The sequence below is a fragment of the Umbelopsis ramanniana genome (genome assembly GCF_025399195.1).
Source record: "Umbelopsis ramanniana AG unplaced genomic scaffold K450scaffold_3, whole genome shotgun sequence".
Lineage (NCBI taxonomy): Eukaryota > Fungi > Mucoromycota > Umbelopsidomycetes > Umbelopsidales > Umbelopsidaceae > Umbelopsis > Umbelopsis ramanniana.
In genome coordinates, this window is record NW_026252089.1 from 593,707 (window position 1) to 620,565 (window position 26,859).

A 26,859-nucleotide genomic window follows, 5' to 3' on the forward strand; every position below is an offset into this window, starting at 1 on the left:
GGGAGAAAAAGTAAAATAGAATGTCGAGGAAAAAGCGGGATACGGTAGAAAGAAAAAGCTCTTGTTTACCTAGTAATCCTACTACGACAGATTAAGGTGATTAAAGAAAATCCACTGGTGAAAGGCTGCTCAAACTTTAGGTGTGACATAGTACACGGCCCGTGATCCTTGAACTTGTCGCATCGTCAATGTTTCCAATGTTCTATCTCAAAATATCACTGAGGTTATGTAGTATTTGCACCATGTGATATATAGCTTGGCCGGAATGGGCGATCCCGTCGACCACAGCGTGTTTAAATTTGGAACGAAGTTGGTTTTGACCAACTAACACTTGAGTGAACCGAGATTATTGGCAATGTCCCTTAATCAACCTGTTCAGCTTGACGATTCCACTTCAGAGCAAATACTATCCAGTGTACCTTGGCGCTATGGAATCACTCCGTCCGGTAAACCTGCTCCTTATCCGTGCTTCGTCTTGTCCGCCATGCCCGAAATCATCACTATACATCAACAACCTCACCGCACGTTTATTGTTACTCAGAGCGACTGGACGGCAAATTTAGTTTCTTCCTGCGTAGTGTGGAGTACTTTTGAATATACCACTCTTCAAGCCCTCTCAGATTGTCAGTTATTATTTGAAAACTACTCGAGCATCAATACCGAAAGAAAGACGTTGCATCTTTTACAGCTTGACGCCAGGGCATGGTTCTCAACCGCTAATATTTTGCGACCCACCATGAAACTCAGACAGCAACTGGAATCCGCCCTTTCGTTATGGCCAAAGGATAAAAACCGAGCTTGGGTGGCACTACAGCGTGTCTGGTCAGATTTTGGCTACTTTTGGCCACGAAAAATACAACTAGGTCATCGCCTTCATGTGCCATGGCCGTTTGAAGTTCCTTATGACCTTCCAGATAAGTTGTATCCGCTTCGATTGGCCAAAGACGAAGCATCCACTCGCATTGAGTATACAATCAATAGTGGTAAGCTTGATGGTGTCTATTTATCTGGCATTTCATTGAGCCAAGCCAAGCCATAACATCATCATTGATCATGTGCTCCTCTTTGCTTTCATTTCATACCTAGGGTATCAGGACATCCATGACGAGCACACTGCAAATCAACCGCAAAAGTGGACCATCATCAAAAGGAATGATTTAGAACCAATTCATAATTTTTTACCCGCCTTTTTGCGAGATCGGATAGTGGACATCGTACAGCATAAAGCGAGCAGAATACTCGTCAATCGGCCGTTTAAACTACGCAATTGTTATACTGAAGGCTATTTGTCTTGGAGGTTATTACAACAAAGGATAACGGATCCGCCAGTGGTTCGGTTCGCATCCATACCAAAGGAGATGGTATCGAATGGAAAACACAACGCTTTATGGCGATTTGTATGGAGTGCTGATCATTCGCGCATGGCTAGTCCAACCTTGGATATGAATAATATAAAGAAGATTACCGATAAACATTCCATCAAAGGTGGTAGCCAAGTCTACCTTCAACCTGCTTTGATGAACACCACTAGCAACGCTCAATACTTACCTACAAACCGTCTGATCCTTTCACGAATTTTGACCGATATGCAGCCGTCTATAATCGGTGGAGTTGAGTTTATTGACTCTCTGTCATCAATGGATATACCAATTCCTGAAGGGGAAGAAGATCCAAGACGTTGGACGCTAGAGTTACCTGGTCTCGACCTTGCTAGTACGGATGAAGATTTAAACATAGACATCAAACTACTCAAGATGAAACCAATACAAAAAAATGAACTACTAGCTCTCCGGCAAGTTCTGTATCTTTGTTCTGAACCAAATGGAGCGGAAGTGCCCATCGTGGGTGCAAACGGACTAACAGTAAGAAGGAATTCTCAAAAAGCGCGAAAAAGTGGACCTTGGAAGACCGGATCTCCCAATAGTGATCTTTGCAGTGTCATGGTGAAGGAATGGGATATGGTCAAGAACCCATTGGAAATGACTTGGGTGATAGAACCTGTCCAAGAAGAAAAGGTGACAGTTGTTCCAAAAGCAAGCACGGTTCCCAGAGTGCTTTCAAAGCGAGGTGCGCGTCATTCCAAATCAACCCCCAATTTGAGAATACCCACGGGTGGGCAAAGTGCCAGTGTACCTGATCTCAGCACCCCCAATAACAACAGCAGAGCGCAGAGCTATGAAGACTTGCTACAAACGGCGGTTGGACAAACCATAGGCGAAGTGGAACATTCCAATCACTTTTCAGATAGTGACCCAGATAACGATGGTTCAGACGATGATGACCGCTCAGGCTATGCTGCACACAAGTTATCCGTACGAGACAGGAAAGAAAGCCCGTACAGAGAACTTCTTGTAAAAGAGCGAAAACGCAAAACTTGGTCTAATATGATCCGGAATTCCAGTTTGAGAAAGCTTTCAACGTTAATCGCGCCTGCTGCTACTCATAAGTAGAACTGATTATTCTTCCTTAGCGCAATTGATTTTATGCCTCTTCCTCCTGTATATAACGGACCTGTTAATTGTAGTGTATACAAATAGTGTCCCAAACGACGCACATTATCCAAAATCGCACGAATAATCTGTTATTATATCTTCTTTTTTTTTGGCTCTTTATTATTATTTTTGTACTATTCCTCGTCTTCATCATCGTGTTCACGGAAACGTGGGTTTTGACGTCGTCGTTCGTCTTCATCGTCATCGTCTTCGTCGTCTCTAGCACGCTTGGCTTTACCTGATGATGTACATATTCCAATGTTAATCATCCGACATGCTATGTAAGCCATGTTTCCAGACTTTAAAATCTGTACACGTTTGGAAAGCACCTACCTGCATTGTTAACTCTACTTTTGTATTCTTCAGCACCGGTTGGCACATCAGAAGCCTCGTAATTAGCCTTGACAGCCATTTCACGTTCTCGCTCTATCTTGATTCTCTGGAGATGTCCCCAGCCACCACGACCAGCATCATAATCCGGTCGATATTCATCACGCACTTGACCGCCGCTTTTACCTCGGCCAAACTGTCGTCCTTCTCTGAACCCTGGGTCCAAATCTGTTCGAATGATTCGCTCATCCAATTTAGTACTATTGACATATTTCATGCAATCTAGCGCGTCGTCGCGATGGTAATATCTATAGAACAAGCGTGATAAGTGGGACAGCAAGCGTGAAAATGTGGCGATGGAAACACAACTTACTCTACAAAGCAAAACCCACAAGGCGTTTTCTGATTTCGGTCGAGGCCCATAATGATTCTTTTGATCTCTCCAACTTTCGAAAAAAGTTCATAAATTTGTTCTTCGCTCGTATAAAACGATAGATTGCCGACGTATAACGTTGTACTCGATGACAGATCTTGAACCATTTGATTTGAAGTACCCTACGTGTTGTAACAACAATTAAAAAAGGCTGGATCAAAGAGGCATGGTCAATGCACGTTTACATACTCGATACTGCTGATCGCGGTAGCTTGAGGGCACATCCAAGTGAGAAATTATGCTGGCCATTGGATAGAAAAAAAAAAAAGATATGCAGCTTGAGCAATTGAAGCAAATCCGATTTTGCTTGCCTTTGGGTGTGAATTGGGATTCTACACGTGACTCTGGAAAGGACCGACGAGAGTTGGGATTTTTGTGAATCTCAAGCCATTTCGTTGCCTCGACACTTGAAGTTTACTGCAGCTTTTTAGACATTGATACTTTGACTTTCAGATCAAAGTAAAACACCAAGCTGTTTATACTTCGATCCAATTGTTGATTATCTTAGTTCTGTTGGAATCCATTTGATTTCGGCCCTACTTCTTTTTCCACAGCAGCCGAATCAGCTGGTTTGAGACATGACAGCGTCTCCGGAAACTGACGCCATGCTGGCGTCTACATCATACCCACCAGCGTCAAAGTCTCCTGACCAACTCACGTATCAAGAACAGCTCCTGAGGATTGCTCGTCATCTGCCCTGTGATGAATGCAATGCCGGAGATTGTACAGGTTGGCGACCAGAAATTTCTTCATTCACTTTGGATAACATGGGAGGACAATGTGAGTGTGGACACGCTATCTCGAGTCACGTCGATGGAGAGCAAGATATGGAACGACGCCTTAGAGTAGCCACCAGAATTGATGAATTATTGGAGGTATATATATTAACGTACCAAAGCTTGAATTTCGAGCTGCCAATCAATATTCACGACCTATTCGATTTTTAGGAAAAGGATAAACTAGATGATTTCGACTATGTAGATGAGGATATATTATCTTTAAGAAAGTAAGACTAGGAGAAAAATGGCTAAAATACCGGCTTGCAGTTGGCTAATTGACAACTTAATAGACAAATGGTGCATAATGCCGAACGCGCTCCATCAGTGGACTCTTTGTCCTCTGCTTCCACACCCTCTTCCATCGAAGGAGGTAAGTATCCGTTGTCCAATTTTTAGTCATTTGTGTGGTGGATATTACCTTCGTTTCAAGTCCATTGACACCATTTTCATCGCAGGCGACGACAGTCCCATTGCAGATAGGGCTGACGACATAGACGAGCGACCATCAAAGCGACGGCGGTCTAGTCATGAAGATGCTGAAGAAGATGCATCACATGATGAGGATGAAGACGAAGAAGAGGAGGAAGAAGAAGAAGAAGAAGAGGATGACGATGATGAAGAAGACGAAGAAGAAGAAGAGGATGAAGAAACCGCAGGTCAAGAGCAGGCTGACGAAGAAGAGGATGATGACGACGATGAGGAAGAAGATGAAGAAGAGCAAGAAGTACATGAAGCCACTCATAAGGATGACGAAGACGCAGCGGACAGCGATGAACACATGCCTCAAGCCGAGACCGCTGAAGACGAATCACACTGGGATGACGATACCACTGAAAAGGTGGAATCGACCAATGACCGCCATAACGACTCAAGGATGGACATAGACTCTCCTAACACAGACAATGAACCAAATCACGAAAAAGGTTTAGAAAATGGCTACGATGATGACGATCATGAAGTTAATGGCGATGCCACAACGGTAAATCATATAAAAGTCGAAAACATGGAGAATGATCGATTACTGGACAACGATGAAGATCACAAAGTGAATGGAGTCGATGCAGACGAGAATGAAAGTGTAAATGAGGACAATAGCAGCCAGTCAATTGAAGACAGTAAGGTAAGTCATGACGATATCACATTCCTCGGCATCTCTTACAGTCGCTAAATAACATTTCTCTTCTCATGTACAGGCTGCTGCTGATAGAAAAGAAAGTATATCTGTCATAGAGGAACGACGAGGAGAGATAGAGTTCCGAGTGGTGAAGAACGATGGTGCGCCTGAAAGTATGATACTCTTGACTGGTCTCAAGAATATTTTCCAGAAACAGCTTCCCAAGATGCCCAAAGAGTATATCGCGCGTCTTGTTTATGACCGGTACGATAGAGTCCTTTTTTTGGGGGGGGGGGGTTCCAATGTACATTGACGACTAACATTCTATTTTTCAGTAATCATTTAAGCATGGCATTAGTAAGAAAGCCTCTGAAGGTCATTGGTGGCATTTGTTATCGTCCTTTTGATAAACAAGAGTTTGCTGAAATTGTGTTCTGTGCTATATCATCCACTGAACAAGTCAAGGTATGTCACATGTCGTTTTGAGCTTAGGCATTCCGCCAGTATGCTAATTGCTGTTGAACTTGAACCTTAGGGATATGGCGCGCATTTGATGAATCACCTCAAGGATTATATATCTGCCAATACCAACATGCGACATTTTTTGACATACGCTGATAATTATGCTACGGGCTATTTTCGAAAACAGGCAAGTAAGGCGAGTGAACGAGCGTATACTATCAGGTGGACTGACACTATAAGTCCATGTTTAGGGTTTTACGACGGAAATCACTCTTGATCGTCATAAGTGGGTTGGATACATCAAGGATTATGAAGGCGGTACTATCATGCAGGTAAAGTCAAGGCGCTACATCTTTTCGGCCGTATTGAATGATGTACTGACTCTCCCCACTTAGTGCACGATGGTACCACGAGTAAAGTATTTAAAGGTGTTTGAAATCTTGTCAGCACAGAGAAAAGCAGTTCTGGAGAAAACGAAACAATATTCAACATCTCATATTGTGCACCCTGGTATCAAGATTCCATTGCACGAAGATGGAACTAGGTCAATAGATCCATTAAAAGTTCCCGGAATACGTAAGCAGATGCTTTCATACTTGTTTGACTGGATGTTTGTATTCTACGCATTATATTTATTAACATGATATGTAACCTGGCAGCCGAATCCGGATGGACCCCAGAAATGGATATCATGTAAGTAGTAATTTTAAATGAAGGATACCTTGCGCTTACCTCGGCTGGATTTGCTAATCTTGCTTGCTTCTACAGTCCTAGTCGTCCACAGCGACCCCCTCACTTTAATCAAATGCGACATTTGGTCACTGAATTATCAACGCATCGCGATGCTTGGCCATTCCAACAGCCTGTCAATGGCGATGAAGTTACTGACTATTACGAGGTTATCAAAGAGCCTATGGGTAAGACCACCGTGTTCATATGTGCCAATTTCCACCTACCACCATTGACAAATTGTTCCTGTCCTCATGCAGATTTATCTGCCTTGGAAGCTAATGTTGAAAACGATGTCTACTCTACTATGGATATGTTTATCAAGGATGCCCAAAAGATTTTTGATAATTGCAGAACTTATAATGCGGAAACTACGAGCTATGCAAAATGTGCCACCCGATTGGAACGTTATTTCAAGGAACGTGTCAAAGTTTGGTGCAATACTGAATGAGTAGTAGCACACAAAGGATATGTTCATACCATTTTTCTTTATTTCCTTCTTGTACAGCACCATCACCATCTCCTTTTCTTTTTTTTAATATATAAACTCGTGCAAATACATTACTTTATATATCAAAACACTTCACTCCCTGAGTGATAACTTCGCCGCAAGTTATATGCTGGATTGAATGTGCAGAAAAGTACACATAGACTGCTCTTCTTCACACTAATTGGTTACCTACTGACGTTCCCTCCATTTACTTGCTGTCATCCTTTGAAATCTTACCTACACACCTTTTTTATCATGACTGTTTAGACGCTCCCTGCGCGTGTATACTTCATACGTCCTCAGTGTTGAGATCTCTGTGATTCCTCACATATCCCCTTCGCAAGCTAGAAAAGTCCTTTAAAGTATTTGAGGTTTCGCTAAAATTCAAGGCGTAGGAACGAGCAAAACGAACCATTTTCGTTACTTTTAGGTGTTTTAGTCTCCCGTATATGAGTGTCCATGCCAGCTAGCATTCTGCTTGTCTAATAGGTTGCTGAGGCAAAACTGCTCATCTCGGCTGCTAGGCTGCCCACCAGCTGCCAAAATACTCGTCGAGAAGTAAGAGCCGCCACCAGCATAAATAAAACATAGAGTCTGGAGGACCAAAAGAAACTTTCAACAACGGATAACTTCGCGCGACAACAAGTCACTTTTCATTCTTAGCATACAATGTCAGTGACTTTCATCAGCAGTTCGACGATACTGAACCACTTGAACGAACGGTACTGTTGCCCACTCAGTACCCACCAGCCCAATTATCATTCGCCATCGGTAATGTCCCAAAAGAAACCACGCTATCACAATTTATAGAGGTAGAGGTACATGAGAGATGCAGTTGACTATGACAGGTAAAATTACAAAGTAGAACCATAACAACAAGATCAAAGAAAGAGAATTAAGAGAGGAAAAAGGAAAGAAAATGAACGGAATGAGAAAGGACAAGCCTGTCCTCGAAAAATCTATCTAGAGAAATAAGAATATCGGGAGGAAATCAAAGGAGGGAAAAGAGGATTGATTACACAGCTTGACGGCTGTACAAACAGCAAAGGTAGCCGAGTTTAATGATCAGCATCTGGCTGATCTGACATGACTTGCGCTGTATTTGGATACAGTTCATTGGGTCTCAAAGAGGAACGAGGGGAAGAGAGTCTTCTGGTAACAAATTCACGGATGGATTGTCGAGTTTTTGCTTCTTCCTCTGGATTATTCATGACGTTAGACATCTTACTCTTTCCAGCAGTGCCGGATCGTACCGCTTCTGTATTAGGGGCTGGAGCAGATTCACTGCGAGATAACGGTGCAAAGTGCAGGGAAATCCAATCGTCATCGGGAGTAGAAGAGTCTCTTCTTTGACGTGCTTCGGCTGCCTTCACATTGACCATTTCCACGTCTTGATGGGGGAGATTAGGCTGAGAAGCAGCTGCTTGACTGTTTCTTCGATAAACTGATTGGCGAATGGTGTCGTATGGGGAGGAGTCGTCAGCAGAAAATGCGAAACCGGTGAAGGATGCTCTTTTGCCGGATTGTAGGTAAAGAATTCGATCACTTTTGATGGATGTCAGGGAAGGTTGACGATGATGCCGTGTGATCATGGCTCTAGGAGGAGTAGTCAAACTGGTTCGGGTACTTGGTCGTCTTAGACGAGCGCCACCACCACTGTGAGCAGTATCTTCATCACTCGATGAATCATCTGATGCATATTCAGTTGTGGTTCTACGGGTAGCTCGCGAAATAAGACGGGAGACGGACTCACCGTGGCTGTTAAGAGTCCTCATCATATTAGGATCTTCTGAGGCGCTTGAAACGCGGCGATTGCCTCGTTTGCTGGGCAGTAATTCAATTTCACGGATAATTTCGTTATCATAGGGATGATATTGATGTAGGTAATGCATAGCCGCAACACGGGGAAGGAAGCAAGCCACGATCGTGACGATGAGCACGAGCCAGAAGTAGCCAAGACCGAACAAATCAACTTGACCAGCGAACGTGAAGACATTGAATTGAGAGTAGATGGCTACCCAAAGAAAGTATGTCAGGGTAGATAAAGTAATGATCAAAACCTGAATCCAAGTCCATGCGTGCAAAGTAAGACCAACGAAAAGGTTGACAACGAAGACAGAAATGCCGGAAACAATGGTTCCAAGTTCGAAGACACCGTTGATATCCTTGCCTTGAGGGTCCACTGAGCCACCAATAAGTAACAGGTAAGGGAAGAAGAAGCAGACCACCGACTGATATATAGCGTCAAAGACGGTTAGCCAGAATCGCCAAGTTTTGAAGACATCATTTCGCAGACCCATTAGATATAACTCCGGATATTTGAGGGACCGAGTCGCATCCAGGTCTTGATCCCAGATACCATAGAAGATACATGGAAGAGATGTGAACACCAAGTTGTATAGAGTCACAAGAGAGTAGTCAAACATCATGGTACCGCTGAATCTAATATGGATGCAAAGGGTTATGGCGAGTTCAAAATGAGTTCTCACTGCATGTATGTCATTATTACTTACTGACAAAAGATTTGGTACCAGAAAAGCACAAAGGTCCAAACGATGTTTTTGTAAAAGAAGGTGAAAATCATGTTAGCGGTACGAAGATACGACCAGCGTCCATGAACCAACACAAGTTTTTTCAAGAAGCGGAACTGAGCAATGGCATAATCGGAAGCCATGACAGCTTGTCGTCCTTCCACACCAGAGATACCAACACCAACGTTGGCAGCTTGGATCATGGAGACGTCGTTAGCGCCATCACCAATAGCCAAAGTCATGACATTCAATCCTTTCTTGACCAAGGAGACAACTTGAGCCTTTTGCATGGGACTGACACGACAGCAAACCACACTAGCGCAGCGAGTTCCAAGTTCGAGAAGAAGATCTTTTGAGTGAGCTTCGAGGGCATACTTGAGAGTACTACCATCAATGACTAGGGCACGCTTCTGTACACCGTTTTCATTATCAGCTGTTTCCATCTTCTCAATAGCCTCTCGCAGTTGCTCGTTGGTACTATCCCGAGTAGTGGCTTTGATAACAATGAGCATCATGTCGTTTGTAAGGAGATTACAGGCAAACCCAATATTGATGGCTGTTTCAGTCTTGTCACCAGTCAACACCCAAATCTTGATACCAGCATGTGACAGCTCTGCAATTGTATCGGGGACACCATCTTGCAATCTATCTTCGATAGCAGTACCACCGAGTAAAATAAGGGAGTGCTCAATCTCTTCACAAGCTTCTTCGAGCTTTTCTTCGCGGTTGCTGATGCTATTGGCGGCTTCTTGATATTCCTTGTGCCATTCGGCGTACTCCTCCTCAGAAATAAAGCGGAAAGCAAGACAAAGTGTACGAAGACCTAAAAAATGATGGATGAATGAACTGTTTAGACATTCATAGACAAAAGCGAATGATTTGTACCTTGATTAGCAAACTCTTCCAGGTCACGAGTGGTTGCTTCTTGTAAACCCTTTTGAGATTTTTCGAGATCAGGTTGATCCTTAAAGTCAGTTTCCAAATGCTCATATATAACGGAATCGGCACCCTTGCAGAGTAGAATGATGCGGTCGCTATCCTGCGCTCTGACAATGACACTCATGCGCTTACGACTGGAGTTGAATTCGAGAACATTGAGTAGTTCAAACTCTTTGCGTTCACCCATGACATCAAGAAAGATGGTATCTTTCTCTCGTCCGATGAAAGCAAACCCAAGGTCACGAGCAGTGGCGACTAAAGCAGCTTCATCAGGACTTTGAGCCTTGTATTCAAGGAAATTCTCATTGTCGGGGTCAGGTCGCTCAACAATGACGGTATGGCAGAGGGCAAGAGATGAAAAGAAGTGGACAATAGCATTGGATTGCTGATTGTTGGCGGCCAGGTCATCAAACAGCTTTGGATCAACGAACGAGGGATTGGGCCCTAAAAATTTGTTGTCAAACAATTCAGCCTGCTTCTTATACATGATGCGAGATGCCTTTTCCAGGTCAGGCGAGTAGTCATCATCATCATCATCGTCGTCGTCGTTGTCACTGATTTTTTTATCGTCAGTCATAGGTTCTGGCACGGCATTCGTGTCGTGCTGGTCTCGTTTTTTGGCACCTTGTTCGGCTTCGGTGGTACCTAAACCATAGGACACACCGTTAATTGTACAACGTCGGTATTCCATAACGTTTTGTGTCAATGTTCCTGTCTTGTCGGAAAAGATGTATTCGATTTGGCCCAAATCGTCAGAGATATTCCAAGTTTTTGGTATACATGGTTGATCAGTTTCTTCATTATACATGTCGATATCAGCAAAAATAAAATAGGCCTGATCATGACAAGTAAAGAGCCAATTAGTGGGTCTGCTGCAAGCATTTGTTCGGGAAACAATCAAAAAAAAAAAAAGAACTTACAGCCAATGTCTTTACAATCTCAACAGAGATATACAAGGAGATAGGAATAATATTTTGATACAGAATAAGTGTCACCCTATTGAGAAAAACGATTTAGTATTCTACGGGCTTTCATAGCTTCCTTAAAGCTCGACTTACCAAAATGTCAAAAATCCAGAAAAGGCAGCGGTACCACCATCCGTTCCGTAACCAAAGTAGGGTGAGGAACCACCTTGGCGGTACTCTATACTATTGACGACCGAGCTCACAATACATAGAATGGCCAGCAAGGCGAAATTAGCCACAACCTGGAATAACGGAAGATATATTTAGACGTGGACTCGTCTTTACTATTTTTAATCACTTTGAACTTACGTGTGGATTGGTGCCTTTGGCCATCTTACTGCGTTTACTTGGCGTTTTGCCAGTATTGAGCATAATTTTGGTCTCATTACCGCAGAACATAACCATACCAATAAGCCATTTAGTGTTTCGAAGCACACAGCCGCGGAGTAGAATGTTGTTGTAAGTGACGGCTTCGGTCTTCTGATGGGACACTCCAGTAGCAAAATCATCAGAGTCATTGTCATTGCTAACTTGCCAACGTAAAACACCATTGTACTGATACAGGTTAGCATGTGGGGGTTCGCTTTCAATATAAAAGCTGGCTCTCTCACAGTCGTGAACACTGTAAATTTCTCCGGTGGCTTGCAGTGACCTTCGCATTTTGAGATTGGTTTCACCATCTAAATTTTTGGTTTCGACGTAGCAAACACCATCAGGCTCCGATGATGAAAGAATAATAACATCGGCAGGAACAGGCTCATCGTTCTTCAGCAACACATAATCGCCAGCCTTGACATCCTGCCAAAGTGTCTCGTTCCATTTGACACGGCAATCGGGAGTTAAAGGTTCATGCCCGATCTGCTGATCAGCAGCATACACCGAGCTGAGGTCCATACTATGTCTATTGGATGACTGTGCACCCGTATCATGAGTAGCGGTTCGGTGTAGGACATTGTGTGGAATGATACCAGGTCGATAAGGTGTGCGATTTTTGGGTTTAAAGATGTTGCTTAGCTCGGCACGAAATGAGCCAGAGCGAGTTCTCATTGTGCTCAGCAGGCGTTTGTTTTGGGGAGATAGAGCAGCTGGCGTTCCGTTTTCCTGCGGGGTTTCGCCATTGGTAGTGTAGTCTGGAGTATCAACGGGTTTTTGAATGCTGATATTTGGGTAGCTTCTCAATTGCTGCGATTGGGTGTACTCCAGCTGTTGCTTTTTCTGAAATGATACGCAGGTAGGAACCCCGGTTGAGCTTTCTGCGTCATGGCCACCGCGAGCTTGTCTATAGGCGTTTGTGCACTCGTTTTCAAGGCCAGCCAACATGGTAAACAGGCCGCAAAAGATTTTTAAACGATGCCAGCGGCCGGTTGTAAGGTCTGGGATATTGACATTCGTCCAGTGACTTAACGTCATGGTTTTGGCAGTGTTGAGGCGCCGGTCACTCTGGTTTCGTTTCCAGTCTTCAAATGCGTCTTTGATACCAGTAATAACCAGAATGGCCACAAGTGGCATTGCAGACAATACAGGACTTGTAACGCCGAATGTGGGTATACACTGAAGAATGACCAAGAATAAAAAGTACAAGTTGGCAACATTGCGAAATTGTTCAAACAGATTTTTGGGTATGAATGTGAGAGGGGTGTATTTTGCTGTGCGCACTCGATTGCTGACCCAGGATTGTTCGCTTGGGTCAGCCGTGTCGGAAGAACTTTTCATGTTGATATATAGCCTTCGTCGTTTGGACGTTTGTGATGCTGTGGATTCAGTTCGTCGTAATGACTGGTTAGGGTCTTCGGAATCTTCATCTTTTGCTCGGGCGAGATGTAGCCGTACGAGCCAGCGTCTCAGCCCTTTTCGTTGAGATGACATAGTGTAGGATATTGGTGGTTGGAGCCCACGAATTGAACAACCAGCGGTAGTAATGGAGATCTAAACAGTGAGAGCGGTAAGTTACTCTGCGGGGGAAACCAGAATGGAACTAAAGATGTCAGATGCTCTAGACGAATGTCTCAAATTAACCCGCACCTATTGGAAAAAAAAAAAGAGCGAGCCTTGGAAAAAGTTGGTATGACACGTGCCCAGTAGATTGCAAGGAATTACCGAGTTGACTCCTTTATACGCAAACAATACCCTTAATAAAAAAAAAGGCGGGATAACCGATGTCAGTGGAGTGTTGAACTTGCAGTAAAGAAGTATTTCCAAACTGTTATTAATCAGACCCTCTTCTTTTTTTTTTCAACTTTAATTTGTAGTTCAGACAACGAACCCAGTGCGAGGCGAGCGCGGCAAATCATTTATCATTCGCCCGGAAGATCGTGAATTCCCTACTGGCTATTGTCTTCCCGCTATTCCGCTCCAAAGGGTAAATTTTCGGTGCTGATACCGCTGCCTAAATGAAAAACCAGTATATCCTACGTGCAACAGCTTCCGAACGACCCTGCTTTGTTTGTTCAAAGTTTTCATCGGTAGTTCTTACGTCGGCCGATAACTCCAACGAAGATTGGTTTTACGTTTGCAAATCTCATCTTAATGACGCTAATTTTTGCTCAAGGAATGGCGGAGCCTCACCACGACCGGCATCGCCAGCTTCTCCAAAACCCCCCGTAGCCAAAAATACCGATGCCAAGCCAGAATCCAATAGCGTTTCAGACCTCTTATCTGGCATAGGAACTGGCATATGGAACACATGGAAAGGCAATACAAAGTCAGACGACGAACAAGCCAAGGAAAAAGACAAGCAGAATGAGGATGCTAAGAAGACAACTTCTGCACAGCCGGATTCTCCAACCCCGCCTCCTGCAGCGTCAACCCCACCTTTGAAACCCACTCCTGTGACCTACATATTGCATCGGGACTTTTATTACCTACGAGAGCGAGAAGTGCAGAAGAGGAAGGCGAAGAAGGATGCCGCTGCTAGACTGCAAAGTATGCAATTTCCAGAGGTTCCCAAAACCATACCAGGATCCCTCGCCAAACCCAACTAATTCGCTCTACATAGCTGCTCGCCATGACTTATTATGACTCGCACCATCTAAATAAATACTAGCGACACTGCCATTATTAATTCAGCGTTTTTCTATTTTTCATTTCTTAACATGTTCAATTCACGCTTAGCACAACGGTTGAACCTACGATATCCCATTATCCAAGCACCTTGTGCTCCTTACTCCATTGAAGCCGTAGTCGCTGAAGTGTCTAATGCAGGTGGCCTTGGTAGTTTGTCCGCCGCGCTATTTTCACCGGCCAAGATTCGCGATTCCATTCGCGAAATCAAGCGTCTGACCAACAACCCGTTTGCTGTCAATCTGTTTGCCCCCCCTGCCATTTCCCCTGTCCCCGATGACTTTACAAATAAGAAACGCTATATAAGCGATAAGGTTCTCGATACTTTCCGAGGCGAACTTGGCATTGAAACGCCTGATCGTTATACGCCACGTTCATACCCATTTGAGGACCAGTTGAGCGTGCTATTGGAAGAAGGTTGCCCAGTGTTTTCATTTACCTTTGGAGAAATGCCTGATGGCGTAATCGCCAAGTTGAAAGGGGCTGGCACTTTCGTCATTGGAACAGCCACAACTGTGCATGAAGCATCAGTTTTGGTAAATAGGCCAAATCAACAAGATGCTGTCGATGCCATTATTGCTCAAGGATACGAGGTGGGTGTGCCATACTATGTTGATGGGATTCAGCTAAGCAGGAAAAACAAAACTCATGGTTTGCCTCATAGGCTGGTGGCCATCGAGGTAAGTTTGATAGTACAAAAATAGAATCTCAGCTTGGTACCATGTCGCTGTTACCTCAAGTCGTGGACGCTGTTGGACACAAAGTGCCCGTCATTGCTGCTGGTGGTATTTCAGATCCAAGATCTGTGCTGGCCAGTTTTATGCTTGGAGCCGATGCTGCCGCATTGGGCACGTTGTTTATGCTTTCCAAAAGCACCATCTTACCAAGCTACCACAGGGAAGCGTTGATGAACTCTCAACCAGAGGCTACTCAATTGACACGTGCTTTCACTGGTCGATATGCTAGAGGCATTACAAACCGCTTTATTGAAAAAATACATGAAGCATGCACGGGTGAAGATGATATACCGAGTTATGACATTCACTCAGCCCGTACCATGGACATTTCTGCAAAGGCCAAGGAGGATGGAAAGGGTGGTGATTATGCCTCTATGTGGTCCGGTCAAAGCTTCGCCGTGGCTAAAGCCTTCACTGAAAATGGCACACTCACAGCGACCGAAACACTCGAAAAGCTTGTATCAGGCGTCGAAGAACTTAAGAAGAAGTTTGTCAGCACTGCGTGAATGCTGAGTGATATGGGACGCCGGCTGTATTTCATCTCAACACAATTTCTCTTACTTTTTTACCGCATTATCGTATCCTCTGTAGCTTAGTCTAGCACAAAATTCCTTAGTTACTTCAAAAATGATGGAATTAAGCGTAGGTGCAAATGAGGAAGATGTTTAATTCGATTTTTTTATAGGAAGTGTTGATTTCGAAAACTAAAAAAAAGTTTCTATCTAGAATATAGAAATGTAGCTTGAAATTCTGTCCTTTTGGTTTTGAGATATACACTCGGAAATCCATACAATGTTACGAATTTCCTGCTCCTTCAATTTAACATACGCATAGAAGGTTCCAAAGTGGAACTGTTGTTGCCATGCGAGGCGGTTCAAGAATACTTCATGTGCGAAAAACTTGTCTTCCATAGTCGATTCGCTGACGGCTTGATCAAAGAAAACTCGGTATTCCTGAAGAAAACAGGACGTTAGTCCATTTGTGTGCTGTCCATCAACTACACATCTGAATACATTTCTAGGTAACTTACCGAAAAGACTTCGCAAGCTGTCTTTACTTGATCAATATCATCAGCTGTTGCAAGGGCAGCATTTCCTTCTGGGAACAATCTACCAATGTTGGGATATAGTTTTTTTCGATCCTCTTTGGGAAGCTCAGTACCGAAAGAGTTGATTGTGATGTTGATAGTGCGTCGATCGGCTTCAAACTGCATGGTAGTAAAGTTAGCAAACCTTTGATTATACTGAGACGTGTCAATCGGCTGTTATTCACAAACCTGAAGGATGTCACCCATAATCTCAGCTGTGGGGCCACCGATCTTTTGGCAAAAATCATAGAAATCTTCAAGATAGGCTTTATACAATGTGTTGCGAATGATTTCAATGTTCAATTCGTCCAAATCCTGAGCACTGAGGCAGTTGGCAAAGTAGGGTGCTATTGATGCATCATTAGAGTGTGTTCTACGTGTTTGGTAACTAAACCTGCTAAGAGACTTACCCAAAGGGGTTTCGATCAAGACGGTGTTGTAGAGTTCAGACACGGTAGTTGCTACACAAAGTGCTGGCATAGTGTCAAACACGCCAAGAGGATGGCAACGATCCAAAAGTTCGTGAGTATCGCGCTCATGCAAAGTTCCGGTGATCAGCAACACGACATTATCGATCATATAAGAATAGCTGGAAGCGACAGGTAAGTCAGCGTTAGCAGATGCATTGGATACCTACTAATACAATCGTTCTACATCATTCTTTGAAATGAACAACTTACGTTATATAATCTAAAAACTTGGCCAAAGGTTGGACAGCTTGGGTTCTGAGGAAGTCAAATTCGGCGACCAATTTCTGTGTAAGCTTTTCTGAGATCGTGGACGTAGATATTGGCGAAGGCTCGTTTTGTAGAAAGTTGCCATAGTCAGTAGCACTAAGCTGAAGTCGAACGTCTATAGTTTAAAAAAGTATCGCGATGTTAAGAGATTTTCCAGTATGAACATATTTTCAATTAAGTCAGCTCAACCGCACTCGAATGTTCTTCATACCTTCAACCGTTTCGCACTGTGTCAGATTGAGATAGTGGGAGGAATTAAGGATTCCAGACTTGTATCCTCTCAGAATTCCGTCCACGAAGCCGTTGTCTGCATTCCAAACTGCAGCAGATGCCATTGTGTCTATACTGGATGTAAAAAGCAGAGGATGCGGTTTTGGAAGTCCCTTGTTGGTTGGAACAGAAAGTGAAGTCAAAATGGCCCAAAAAACATAACTTTACTCACAAAAACAAAGATTGCTCCATGTGTCGGGAATTGGATCAGCTGCTAAATTCCTCAACTCTCGAGCAATAGCTGGCTGCCCTCAACGAATGTCTCGGTTACGATTGCGACCATTGCTAATTTCTCCTTGACAACTTCTAATCTGGATACTGCTCTGATTTGAAATTGATATTACAGACTGAAGTACGAAAGCGCTCTTGTTCAAAACGTTTTAAAAGAACTCAAACTGACTGTGACGTAGTTTCCTCAGTTACCTATTCTTGGCCGTTTTCCTCCAACTTTCGATAAAACTTGCATACGACATTCGACAAATAACATACCATGAGTGGAGGAGGAAATGTCAAAGTTGTGGTACGATGTAGACCATTGAACCAAAGAGGTATTGAGAGCAAATCAAAACTGTGCCTTAAGTATCGTCGTCCCAGCCGTTGACATCAATATTGCCACTTGTAGAAATTACGAGGAACTCCTCCGTGCTTGTTCGCATGGATGGAAACCAGACGATTTTAACGAGATCAGTGACTGACGACAAAGCGGTCAAAGAAGACGACAAAAAAGCCTTCACTTTTGATAAATCGTTCTGGTCCGTCGACCCTGCTGACCCGCACTTTGCAGACCAAGAGGCAGTCTATAAGGACTTGGGCGAAGATCTTATGGGCCATGCATTTGATGGTTACAATTGCTGTATATTTGCATGTAAGTAAGAGCATGAATATCAGGCGTGCCGATGAAGAGGAAATGAAACCGGTTATTTAAAACTAACGGAATGCATTCTCGTAGATGGCCAGACTGGGTCTGGAAAATCATACTCCATGGTACATACTAATTTTATTGGATACTGATTATTCATTTAACATTGTTATTTACTCGCTTTTGAAGATGGGTTATGGAGAGGACAAGGGTATTATTCCTCGAGCGTGCCAAGAATTGTTCGACCGCATAGCCAATGCTTCCGACCAGTATCTCACATACAGAGTCGAAGTTACATACATTGAAATCTATAATGAAAAGGTTCGAGATCTTTTGAACCCGAAGAACAAAGATAATTTGAGAGTCAGAGAACACCCGCGCTTTGGTCCTTATGTCGAAGACTTATCCCGGCTTGTTGTAAACTCTTACGACGACATCTCCCATTTGATGGACGAGGGTAATAAAGTAAGCTGTGTCCATTTTCTAGTACTTTACAACTTGCAATTCCATGGCAATTTTAATCGTTGTGTAAACTTTGAAATTGACAGGCGCGAACCGTTGCTGCTACGAATATGAATGAAACGTCATCGCGTTCACATGCAGTATTTACCATCTTCCTTACTCAAAGAAGGCACGATACTATGACCAAACTAGACACGGAAAAAGTGGCGAGAGTTAGTTTGGTGGATCTTGCGGGAAGTGAGCGTGCTAACAGTTCAGGTGCTACGGGTCAACGTTTGAAAGAAGGAGCGAACATCAATCGATCGCTGACAACGTTGGGAAAAGTCATCGCTGCTCTCGCAGAGCAATCTCAGCATGAAGGAAAACGAGGGCGCAAAAAGGAAACTTTCATCCCCTATCGTGATTCGGTGAGTATCAAATATTTGGTGCCTTTGTTACTGTTCGGACATAAATACTAAAATGCATGATGAAATGCTTAGACTTTGACTTGGCTCTTGAAGGATTCGTTAGGTGGAAATTCAAAAACCACCATGATTGCAACGATATCACCAGCCTCTGAGAATTATGAAGAGACTTTGAGTACGTTGCGATATGCTGATCAAGCCAAGAAGATCAAGAACAAGGCTATCGTAAACGAGGATCCTAATGCTAAATTGATTCGCGAACTCAAAGCGGAGCTGGAGTTCCTCAAGGATAAACTCATGTTGTATGCACCGGAAGAAGTCCGACAACTGGCGGCATCTAGTGCGTACCTGCGTGAAAGCGGAAAACACGGCGCAGCTGCAAAAGTGGCAGCAGCAGCTATACCAGCTTCACAGGAAATTACATTTACCGACCAGGATGGCAACGTTCGCAAAATGACGAAGGAGGAAATAGTGGAACAAATGTTGTCTTCTGAAAAACTCTTCAACGAACTCAATGAAACTTGGGAGGAGAAACTGAAGCGGACCGAAGCTGTACAGATCGAACGTGAACAAGCACTGGCTGAAATTGGCGTTACCGTAGCAAAGAATCGAGTGGGTGTGTATACGCCGAAAAAGATGCCACATCTGGTCAATCTGAACGAAGATCCACTTATGTCGGAATGTCTCATGTATCAGATTAAGCCTGGTCGAACACTTGTTGGGCGTCAAGAAAGCGATGTACATGCTGATATTCGACTAAGTGGCCCTAACATCCTCGATGAACATTGCTACTTTGAAAACATTAACGGTATTGTAACCTTGTATCCCAGCGAAGGCTCCATGACGATGGTAAATGGTACTCGTATTTCCGAGCCTCGAAAGCTTTCAAGTGGCTGCCGTATTATCCTAGGAGACTACCACATCTTTCGCTTGAATCACCCAGAAGAAGTTCGCAGAGAGCGAAATTTACACAAATCAGTGGTGACAACCCATGCTACAGCCATGTCCGCCGGTCATGACAAAGATGATCAATTTCGTCGCCCTGAATCCCCTACTTTTAATGAACAAGCTGACTGGAAGTTCGCCAAACGAGAAGCTGTCCTGAATGAGTCTCATTTTGGGGATATGGATGATGAAGAGCTCGAAAAGTTGTTTGACGACATATCCAAAGTACGAAACCTCAGACGATCCCGTCCTGAAAGTAGAATGGATGACGATGCTTCTACTTATTCTGGTTCATCGACCGGAGCAGTATTGGTGCCTACTACAATTTCTAACTTTAATGACGCTCAAGACGAGAGTGACGAAAGCGCAACTAGAGTATCGACTACGGACGTGGAAGAGAAACTTCGGTTAGCTAAAGAGGAGATGCAGAGGCAACTAGAAATGCAGAAAAATGAGTACGAAGAAAAGATCAAGGTTGTGGAAGCGTCTACTTTACCTGCAGATGAGATCCAGATTGAGCGAGATGAAATGCACAGAAAGCTACAGCAAGTTCAAGAGCAGATGGAGCAAGTTCTACAGCAGCAAAGGCAGGAGTATGAATCACGAATCAAAAGAATCTCGCAGCAAGTACCAGAGCCTCTCCAGAATGGATATACCGCCACGCAATGGAGGCTGATGCGAAAAGTTGTACAAAAGTGGAAGAAGCATAAGGATATCTTGATGGCAGAAGCAATAATGCTGAACTCTGTTATACTGAAGGAAGCCAATGTGATTGCAAAGGAACTTGGCAAATCCATCTTGTATCAGTTTTGTGTTCTGACGGATGAGTACACCATCAACCCTGTCTCATTTTGGGAGAATGGCTCTTCGCCTGCAGTATCGTCGGAAGAGGAGACCACCACCGTCCCTGGCAAAACCCCTTGCATAGGCATTCGAGCAATGGATTCAAAACACAACGTTATCTACTATTGGTCCCTGGAAAAGCTGAAACAGCGACTGCAACGCATGCGAAATTTATACAACTTCATCGATCGGCCAATGTACAGAAAGCATTTCAACTGGGAGGACCCATTTTATGAAACACCTATACCTCGATTCACCTGTGTTGGCAAAGCAACCTTACCTGTACGAAATTTAGCCTTGCAACAACCTTTACAGAGTCAAGTTCAAATCATATGCCCGATAACTGGAAAGTCAAAAGGTCTCCTCACTGTACTGGTCTCCCCATTAGCTCGCTCACCAGCGCAATCTCGATCAGAGGACAATTCTACTGAAAGCAACCATCAAAGTGCACCCGATGTTGATTATTCAAACAGCCTTATCAAAGTCGGAGAGCAGCTTTTGGTTGAAATTCAGGTCCTCGGTGCTGAAGGTATCAACGAGTCTGATTGTACACAAGTCCATGCGCAGTTCAGGTTGTCGGAATTTGGAACAGTACCTCCATATTCAGCGAAGGACAAGATATTCAGTTCAGATTTCATCACAGACTTTGGTACCTCTCCTATAGACTTTGGTTTCAGCCAAACTGTGTCGCTCATAACTACGCCGAAAACGGTTCAAATTTTCAATCATGGCTTCATCACGATTGAAGTCTTTGCACACTTACAATCCGGCATGATTGAACATTTTCGACAATGGGACGAGGAACAGGAGCAAAAACATGTACTTGTCAAAGAGAAACCGTCTTCTATGTCAACAGAAGTTCGTAGAGACTCTCGTGATGATCCCTTGTATGCGGAACAATTGGATGTTTTTGCATCTATCCAGCTATCGGAACTCGCATTGGATGGAGAGTATATTCCAACCCAAGTTTTGCTGAATGGTTCAACTGGAACAGGGGTTTTTCTCCTCAGACAAGGTATTCAGCGTCGCGTTGTATTTAGCTTGACACATTCGTCAGGTCGCCAATTCCCATGGCAGCGAGTTATCAAAGCTACATTTGGAAACGTTCGTCTAGTTGACGCAAAAGGGCAGATCGTCGATGAGATGCTTCACGAACCGGTGCCTATCAATTTACTGTCTCAACAACAGGTAGACTATCGTCAAGACGGTACAAGCACCATAGACGCGCAAGGTGCTTGGGACAGTTCATTGCATGAAGCAGCTTTTCTCAACCAAATAACTGCAGCAGGTCATCAAGTTCAACTTTCCTTGTCCTGGGAAGTGGAGGCTGATAAATGCGATAAACCATTGCAGTTTTCTACGGATGTATTTGTACAAATTCAGGGCCGAGACGCTTCCAACCCATCCAAATTTAGAACATTGATAACCCCCACACGCATCACTACCAAGATTACATCGGTGTACGTGGTGCAATTGCGACCGCCACAATCACGAAAGATTGATGATTTATGGAGAACCAATACTTCAAAAGGATATGTTCGTGGAGAGGAGTTTTTGGGAAACTGGAAACCACGCAGTATCTCCATTGTACGAGAATTTCAAACAATGAGCAATTCCCAGAAGCATATGCAAGACGTTGTTGCAACGAGGCAAATGCTTTATTTACAAGGGGGTGTAGAAGACCATGCGGGCGCCAGACTTGATTCGCTACCGCGACTTCCTGAGGCGAAAGGGTATCTTCTCAAGCACATTGTGGACCTCTGGATAGCAGCTTGTAAACACCATTCAGGAGTAAGTATTCCATTGAATTAGCAATGTGAACGGATGGCGGTTCTAAAAGGCTGTATATTCTTTACAGTTGGATATCATACAAGCAAGGCGAAAAGCGGCTGCAAAGCAAGATCCTGAACCGTGGAAATTGAAAGTGCCCACTAAACTGGTCCCATATGTCAAACCAGTTATACCAACGTAAGATAAAATTGCTGAAATTGATGTAGCTGGAAGCAGTCCAGACACGCTCATACGTATTCTGATCATACAGGGATGTTGTGACCAAGAAAGGATACCTCAGTTTTCCGGAAAACGCTGACGAGGTTTGGGTCAAGCGATGGATTGTATTCAAAAGGTGACTGAAATTTTCAGCTAGTTTACATCGATTACCAGGATGATATCTAATTTAAAAACTCGTACGATCTTCGGTATCCAGACCGTATCTGCATATTTATTTAAGCCAGTCCGACTATGAACAGCAAGGCATCATTAATCTCAGCCAAGTAAAGATTGATTACAAAAAGGACTTGGAGAAGATGCTAGAGGTGAGCATTCACAGACACTTCATTCATGTACAATTTGGTACTAATTTTGTTTTGATATCAAAAGCGTGATAACGTGTTTGCAGTTTATACAAGCAATAATGCGTACCTGTTCCAAGCTGGCAATCGTTCAGAGATGATTGACTGGATAGCTAAGATAGATCAATTCTACCCGGTGCAAGCCCTCCGGGATGAAAGAACCTAATTATATTGTATTATTTATTAACTCACTATTTCCACCTAATCTCTATTATGTATACTATTATTTTCACGAAGGTGATAAAGGCTAAAAGTGAATTTTTCGACCCTATGGAATTTTGTATTGGCTGGGACTGTGTGCGGGGAAATTTTCCAAAGGGCTCCTACTGATTGACTTGGGGGACCTGCGAACTTCGTTGATGATCTGACATGGACGATTCCACCGCCCCTGTTACGCCCACTAGCCTGGCAAGGCAAATCAAAAACCCACTATCTATTCGATTATCACATATATACAACACAGTACTTCACAACAGCGACAAAACCAAGAATGCTTTGACCACCTTGTCCCAAATACCCAATCTTCAGCATCAAGATTTGGACAAGAATCTACGCGGTGTCCTTGAGCGGAACGCTCTCGAAGCCAATCAACGATTCCTTCTAGCTTTCTCCAAGCTTGACGAGGTAACTTGAACTGACGGTTGAAGCCCGAGATTCACGGAACCCTCACCAATAACACCTCATTCCTATAGCATCTGCTTATCCTGGAGAACGACGTTAACGAAATGCAAGCCAGCAACGACGCTATGACTCAACAACTGACGGAGGTGAACAAAGATTCGTCACTGCTCATTGAACAAGTGACGAGCTTGCAAAATAGAAGGTAATGATTCGGGGTGAGTTGAGTTTTTCAAGGTACGTGCCATTAACCTTTTGGTGGTGTAGATCTGCGTGTGATATACAGCGTATCATCATCGATTCATTCTTGAGCACGTTTATGCTCACAGATCAAGAGATTGAGATCTTGTGCTCACCCTCTGCGCCGGTCGATGCCCAGTTCTTCAAAGCATTAGACCACTTGCAGCAAGTTCATTCAGATTGTCGCTTGCTGCTTATGACCGAGCACCAACAAGCAGGGTAAGCATTATCATGGCCGGTTACTCGCATCTTTTGTCCATGACCTAATGCGTTTCATTCTATGTCTTGTTTTGGTGATATAAAGTTTAGATATCCTGGAATCGCTCGCTGGACACCAGGAAACAGCGTACGAAAAGCTATACAAATGGACTCAGCGGGAGTGCCAATCGTCATTCAACAGAGAATTTCTAGAAATCAGCTCTTTGATGAAAAGGGCAACCAAAGCATTGAAGCATAAGCCAGTTCTATTCCAGTACGTACAAACTTTTGCCCAATGCCTTTCTCGATGTACTGTAAAGCATCATACTCACACGCGCGCCTTATAGAGCTTGCTTGGAAGACATGGCCAATATCCGGAGAAACTCAGTCACACGAGCCTTTATAGATGCCTTGACTCGAGGTGGCCCTGGTGGAACTCCACGACCCATTGAATTGCAAGCTCATGATCCCATTCGTTATATCGGTGACATGCTGGCTTGGGTCCATCAAGCTGCAGCAAGTGAACGAGAAATTCTTGAAGGCCTTTTCGATGTTGAAGGACAGCGAGGTTACAGTACGTGTGTCGAGAAGGGAAAATTCATCTATATCTTTTCTATGCTTTTGCTGATATGTTTAATTAGAACGTAGCGTTAGTCAAGGAGACATTAAGTCATCTACCGATGGACCCAACAATTTGGCAGTGGACCAACATATTGATGAAACTATCACTGGATTGTTGGGTCGCATCATGGATGGAACATGTAGGCCATTGAAGGTAGGGTTTTTATATTCGTTTGTGGCGCACGCAACCAATTGTACAAAACGTTAAGTATCATGCAGTCAAGGATAGAACAAGTCTTGATTTCTCAACCTGGAGCCATCACATCGTACAAGATAGCGAATATCATTCAATTTTATACCATCACCATTGGAAAACTATTCTCAAGTAGCGCGAGTTTACCGGAATTACTTCATAGGTAAGCGGACGTGGATATTTTTTAGGTAATGCAAATATTAGGCGAACAAATGTTGACGTGTGTTATACAGTATCACAGATGTTGCTTTTAAAACTTTCTATGGAATCCTCAACGCACAAGCAAACAAATTGCTTCGATTTTCAGAGAAACCTGGAAATGACCTTATGCCACCTTCTTCTTTCAAAGAAGTTGTCTTGCAATTGGTAAGAGTTGTTCTGAACACGTTTAGGCTCATACTCGATCATTTATACCTCTACTTCATTATTACAGAAAGAGATTATGGCGTCGTACGATTCTTCTCTGATCATCGTATCTGGTGCAACTGCAGTAGCAGGAACAGATTTCCGCGAGACTTTGGACGCCATGATCGACCCACTTCTACAGATATGCGACATTGGTGCTGAAAAGCTGTCAGATTACGATCGTTTAGTGTATAAGGCAAACTGCCTTCAGTATGTCAGGGTAAGATTGGAGACTGTTGGTTACATTCATTACGGTGCAAGTACACGATTTTTGACAATCTCTCGGTATCGTTTTTTATAGTCGGCATTGATACTGTACGCTTTTACAGAGATCAAGCGACAATCACTAGAAAAACATATTAATGAGCTTCTGGAATCGCTTACAGACAAAGAAGTAAGTTTTTCTCTCGCTTCTACTTGTAATGTTCGAAATTATCAGAATTGTATGTTAAGTTGTGCCTGGTTTGCTTCCCCCTCCAGTATCAATTGCTCCTCCAACAATCCGGATTAGATGCAGTAGACTCCGCTATAAAGTCAAAGGATATTAATGTAGGTGACTTATCCAACACCAATGCTGGAGTACTTGATTTACTTATTAAGGTTTGCCACACTAGGTGCCTTTGTCAAGTTTGGAGGGTATGGATGCTCGTGCTTTGGGAGAGTCTATGGCTCATCTCGATCGATTTTTGACCACCATTGATGGCGATATACCATCTCGGCTGACCAAGCTGTCTTCTTCACGACTTGCACGGCAAGTTCATGGCAACGCTATCAAACAATTTATTGACGCGTATAGACATATTATTCAAGCTGTCAGCGACCCATCGAATGGATATGAATTCCCTGCTTCGATTTTACCTCGCACAGTAGAAGAAATAGAAACCATCTTTTCCTTCGCAACAGAATGAAAGGTTCCTGACTTTCGATGTACATCCAATTTAGTAAATTTACATCCCCTAATGTATTTATATCTCTAACGTGATTGCTCTGTTTGAGACCATGTTTGCTGTGAGGACGGTCAAGGCTGTCTGATGTACGATCAAAAGATCAAATCAAGTGTGTGATCTATACTTGTGTTCCAACCTCCGACAATAACAGAATTGCAATCCAATCGTTAGGCAAAAACTGCTCACATTAATGCATATAAGGCCATACGTATTTTAAGGGCTAACGCGCTACTTTTATTGCTTATCTTTTACAATATCTTCAGTTTCTTCAATTCCTTCTTTAACTTCATGGCTATTGGATGATTGCTCTAAACATCCTGTGTCTCCAAGATTATAAATCGCCAAACACGGCGGCAGGCAGAAAAACTTCGACATTTCTCACTCTGTCTTGCGCGAAAACATCGAGATGGCTATTTCTCACATGTATCAAGCGCTACTAATGAGTAATTGTAATAATGAATTCACACTATCCTTTAGTTTCATAACATAGGCTTTACCATCACCCAAATGACGACATTTCCCACTATACTAATACCATCTGCCATACGACGCTCTTTCAAATCCGGATATTGCTATGCTCTCGTTGATACATCCCCTAGCAGTGTAGATAAATAATAT

General features: G+C 43.4%; 9 protein-coding genes across 9 annotated transcripts; 6 read left to right on the plus strand and 3 right to left on the minus strand.

Annotated features, from left to right (window-relative positions):
* Positions 1–355: 355 nt before the first annotated feature.
* On the plus strand, positions 356–2,450 carry K450DRAFT_268015 (uncharacterized protein; the record flags this gene model as incomplete). The annotated part of the gene is made up of 2 exons (XM_051592859.1): positions 356–983; positions 1,087–2,450. 2 exons carry the CDS (start codon positions 356–358, stop codon positions 2,448–2,450), a joined length of 1,992 nt encoding a protein of 663 aa, XP_051449024.1.
* Positions 2,451–2,507: 57 nt separating this feature from the next.
* On the minus strand, positions 2,508–3,533 carry K450DRAFT_221131 (uncharacterized protein). Its single transcript, XM_051585665.1, has 4 exons — positions 3,445–3,533; positions 3,196–3,377; positions 2,826–3,130; positions 2,508–2,730 (listed from the first exon to the last, which is right to left on the minus strand). The coding sequence occupies exons 1-4, from the start codon at positions 3,502–3,504 to the stop codon at positions 2,627–2,629; spliced, it is 651 nt and encodes a 216-aa protein (XP_051449025.1). The 5' UTR covers positions 3,505–3,533; the 3' UTR covers positions 2,508–2,626.
* A 123-nt stretch (positions 3,534–3,656) lies between these two features.
* Positions 3,657–6,948, plus strand: K450DRAFT_221140 (uncharacterized protein). The gene is made up of 12 exons (XM_051585666.1): positions 3,657–4,130; positions 4,203–4,261; positions 4,325–4,404; positions 4,490–5,154; positions 5,228–5,412; positions 5,484–5,613; positions 5,684–5,797; positions 5,862–5,942; positions 6,006–6,186; positions 6,270–6,303; positions 6,379–6,527; positions 6,600–6,948. Exons 1-12 carry the CDS (start codon positions 3,834–3,836, stop codon positions 6,788–6,790), a joined length of 2,166 nt encoding a protein of 721 aa, XP_051449026.1. The 5' UTR covers positions 3,657–3,833; the 3' UTR covers positions 6,791–6,948.
* An 845-nt stretch (positions 6,949–7,793) lies between these two features.
* On the minus strand, positions 7,794–13,456 carry K450DRAFT_221145 (uncharacterized protein). Its single transcript, XM_051585667.1, has 7 exons — positions 13,287–13,456; positions 11,574–13,190; positions 11,358–11,506; positions 11,220–11,295; positions 10,246–11,134; positions 9,343–10,183; positions 7,794–9,271 (listed from the first exon to the last, which is right to left on the minus strand). The coding sequence occupies exons 2-7, from the start codon at positions 13,128–13,130 to the stop codon at positions 7,888–7,890; spliced, it is 4,896 nt and encodes a 1,631-aa protein (XP_051449027.1). The 5' UTR covers positions 13,131–13,190; positions 13,287–13,456; the 3' UTR covers positions 7,794–7,887.
* A 198-nt stretch (positions 13,457–13,654) lies between these two features.
* Positions 13,655–14,245, plus strand: K450DRAFT_268019 (uncharacterized protein; the record flags this gene model as incomplete). Its single annotated transcript, XM_051592860.1, has 1 exon — positions 13,655–14,245. The coding sequence occupies one exon, from the start codon at positions 13,655–13,657 to the stop codon at positions 14,243–14,245; it is 591 nt and encodes a 196-aa protein (XP_051449028.1).
* A 90-nt stretch (positions 14,246–14,335) lies between these two features.
* On the plus strand, positions 14,336–15,675 carry K450DRAFT_221152 (uncharacterized protein). The gene is made up of 2 exons (XM_051585668.1): positions 14,336–14,917; positions 14,989–15,675. Exons 1-2 carry the CDS (start codon positions 14,357–14,359, stop codon positions 15,565–15,567), a joined length of 1,140 nt encoding a protein of 379 aa, XP_051449029.1. The 5' UTR covers positions 14,336–14,356; the 3' UTR covers positions 15,568–15,675.
* A 3-nt stretch (positions 15,676–15,678) lies between these two features.
* Positions 15,679–17,344, minus strand: K450DRAFT_221156 (uncharacterized protein). The gene is made up of 6 exons (XM_051585669.1): positions 17,097–17,344; positions 16,829–17,000; positions 16,559–16,737; positions 16,338–16,495; positions 16,092–16,268; positions 15,679–16,014 (listed from the first exon to the last, which is right to left on the minus strand). Exons 1-6 carry the CDS (start codon positions 17,218–17,220, stop codon positions 15,784–15,786), a joined length of 1,041 nt encoding a protein of 346 aa, XP_051449030.1. The 5' UTR covers positions 17,221–17,344; the 3' UTR covers positions 15,679–15,783.
* A 51-nt stretch (positions 17,345–17,395) lies between these two features.
* K450DRAFT_221159 (uncharacterized protein) lies at positions 17,396–23,300 on the plus strand. The gene is made up of 11 exons (XM_051585670.1): positions 17,396–17,507; positions 17,575–17,703; positions 17,778–18,020; positions 18,105–18,139; positions 18,204–18,479; positions 18,563–18,883; positions 18,956–22,459; positions 22,527–22,636; positions 22,710–22,793; positions 22,875–22,983; positions 23,048–23,300. Exons 2-11 carry the CDS (start codon positions 17,646–17,648, stop codon positions 23,183–23,185), a joined length of 4,878 nt encoding a protein of 1,625 aa, XP_051449031.1. The 5' UTR covers positions 17,396–17,507; positions 17,575–17,645; the 3' UTR covers positions 23,186–23,300.
* Position 23,301: 1 nt separating this feature from the next.
* On the plus strand, positions 23,302–26,276 carry K450DRAFT_221168 (uncharacterized protein). Its single transcript, XM_051585671.1, has 12 exons — positions 23,302–23,643; positions 23,712–23,842; positions 23,905–24,096; positions 24,182–24,349; positions 24,423–24,649; positions 24,717–24,850; positions 24,916–25,052; positions 25,123–25,255; positions 25,323–25,514; positions 25,596–25,688; positions 25,775–25,843; positions 25,909–26,276. The coding sequence occupies exons 1-12, from the start codon at positions 23,389–23,391 to the stop codon at positions 26,200–26,202; spliced, it is 2,025 nt and encodes a 674-aa protein (XP_051449032.1). The 5' UTR covers positions 23,302–23,388; the 3' UTR covers positions 26,203–26,276.
* Positions 26,277–26,859: the final 583 nt, after the last annotated feature.

Excerpts from the sequence above, each read along its gene's own strand:
- K450DRAFT_221131 (XM_051585665.1), bottom strand. The coding sequence starts at position 3,504 with ATGGCCAGCATAATTTCTCACTTGGATGTGCCCTCAAGCTACCGCGAT. Across the intron at positions 3,131-3,195 it reads TGTGGGTTTTGCTTTGTAGA|ATATTACCATCGCGACGACG; the intron begins GTAAGTTGTGTT and ends CTTGTTCTATAG. Across the intron at positions 2,731-2,825 it reads AAGTAGAGTTAACAATGCAG|GTAAAGCCAAGCGTGCTAGA; the intron begins GTAGGTGCTTTC and ends GTACATCATCAG.
- K450DRAFT_221140 (XM_051585666.1), top strand. The coding sequence starts at position 3,834 with ATGACAGCGTCTCCGGAAACTGACGCCATGCTGGCGTCTACATCATAC. Across the intron at positions 5,155-5,227 it reads AGTCAATTGAAGACAGTAAG|GCTGCTGCTGATAGAAAAGA; the intron begins GTAAGTCATGAC and ends TCTCATGTACAG. Across the intron at positions 6,304-6,378 it reads ACCCCAGAAATGGATATCAT|TCCTAGTCGTCCACAGCGAC; the intron begins GTAAGTAGTAAT and ends TTGCTTCTACAG.
- K450DRAFT_221145 (XM_051585667.1), bottom strand. The coding sequence starts at position 13,130 with ATGTCATCTCAACGAAAAGGGCTGAGACGCTGGCTCGTACGGCTACAT. Across the intron at positions 10,184-10,245 it reads GGAAGAGTTTGCTAATCAAG|GTCTTCGTACACTTTGTCTT; the intron begins GTACAAATCATT and ends ATCATTTTTTAG. Across the intron at positions 9,272-9,342 it reads TGGTACCAAATCTTTTGTCA|ATTCAGCGGTACCATGATGT; the intron begins GTAAGTAATAAT and ends CATCCATATTAG.
- K450DRAFT_221152 (XM_051585668.1), top strand. The coding sequence starts at position 14,357 with ATGTTCAATTCACGCTTAGCACAACGGTTGAACCTACGATATCCCATT. Across the intron at positions 14,918-14,988 it reads TTATTGCTCAAGGATACGAG|GCTGGTGGCCATCGAGGTAA; the intron begins GTGGGTGTGCCA and ends TTTGCCTCATAG.
- K450DRAFT_221156 (XM_051585669.1), bottom strand. The coding sequence starts at position 17,220 with ATGGCATCTGCTGCAGTTTGGAATGCAGACAACGGCTTCGTGGACGGA. Across the intron at positions 17,001-17,096 it reads ACAGTGCGAAACGGTTGAAG|ACGTTCGACTTCAGCTTAGT; the intron begins GTATGAAGAACA and ends TTTAAACTATAG. Across the intron at positions 16,269-16,337 it reads TTATGGGTGACATCCTTCAG|TTTGAAGCCGATCGACGCAC; the intron begins GTTTGTGAATAA and ends ACTACCATGCAG.
- K450DRAFT_221159 (XM_051585670.1), top strand. The coding sequence starts at position 17,646 with ATGAGTGGAGGAGGAAATGTCAAAGTTGTGGTACGATGTAGACCATTG. Across the intron at positions 18,021-18,104 it reads CAATTGCTGTATATTTGCAT|ATGGCCAGACTGGGTCTGGA; the intron begins GTAAGTAAGAGC and ends GCATTCTCGTAG. Across the intron at positions 22,460-22,526 it reads CTTGTAAACACCATTCAGGA|TTGGATATCATACAAGCAAG; the intron begins GTAAGTATTCCA and ends TATTCTTTACAG.
- K450DRAFT_221168 (XM_051585671.1), top strand. The coding sequence starts at position 23,389 with ATGGACGATTCCACCGCCCCTGTTACGCCCACTAGCCTGGCAAGGCAA. Across the intron at positions 23,644-23,711 it reads CTTTCTCCAAGCTTGACGAG|CATCTGCTTATCCTGGAGAA; the intron begins GTAACTTGAACT and ends TCATTCCTATAG. Across the intron at positions 23,843-23,904 it reads ACGAGCTTGCAAAATAGAAG|ATCTGCGTGTGATATACAGC; the intron begins GTAATGATTCGG and ends TTGGTGGTGTAG.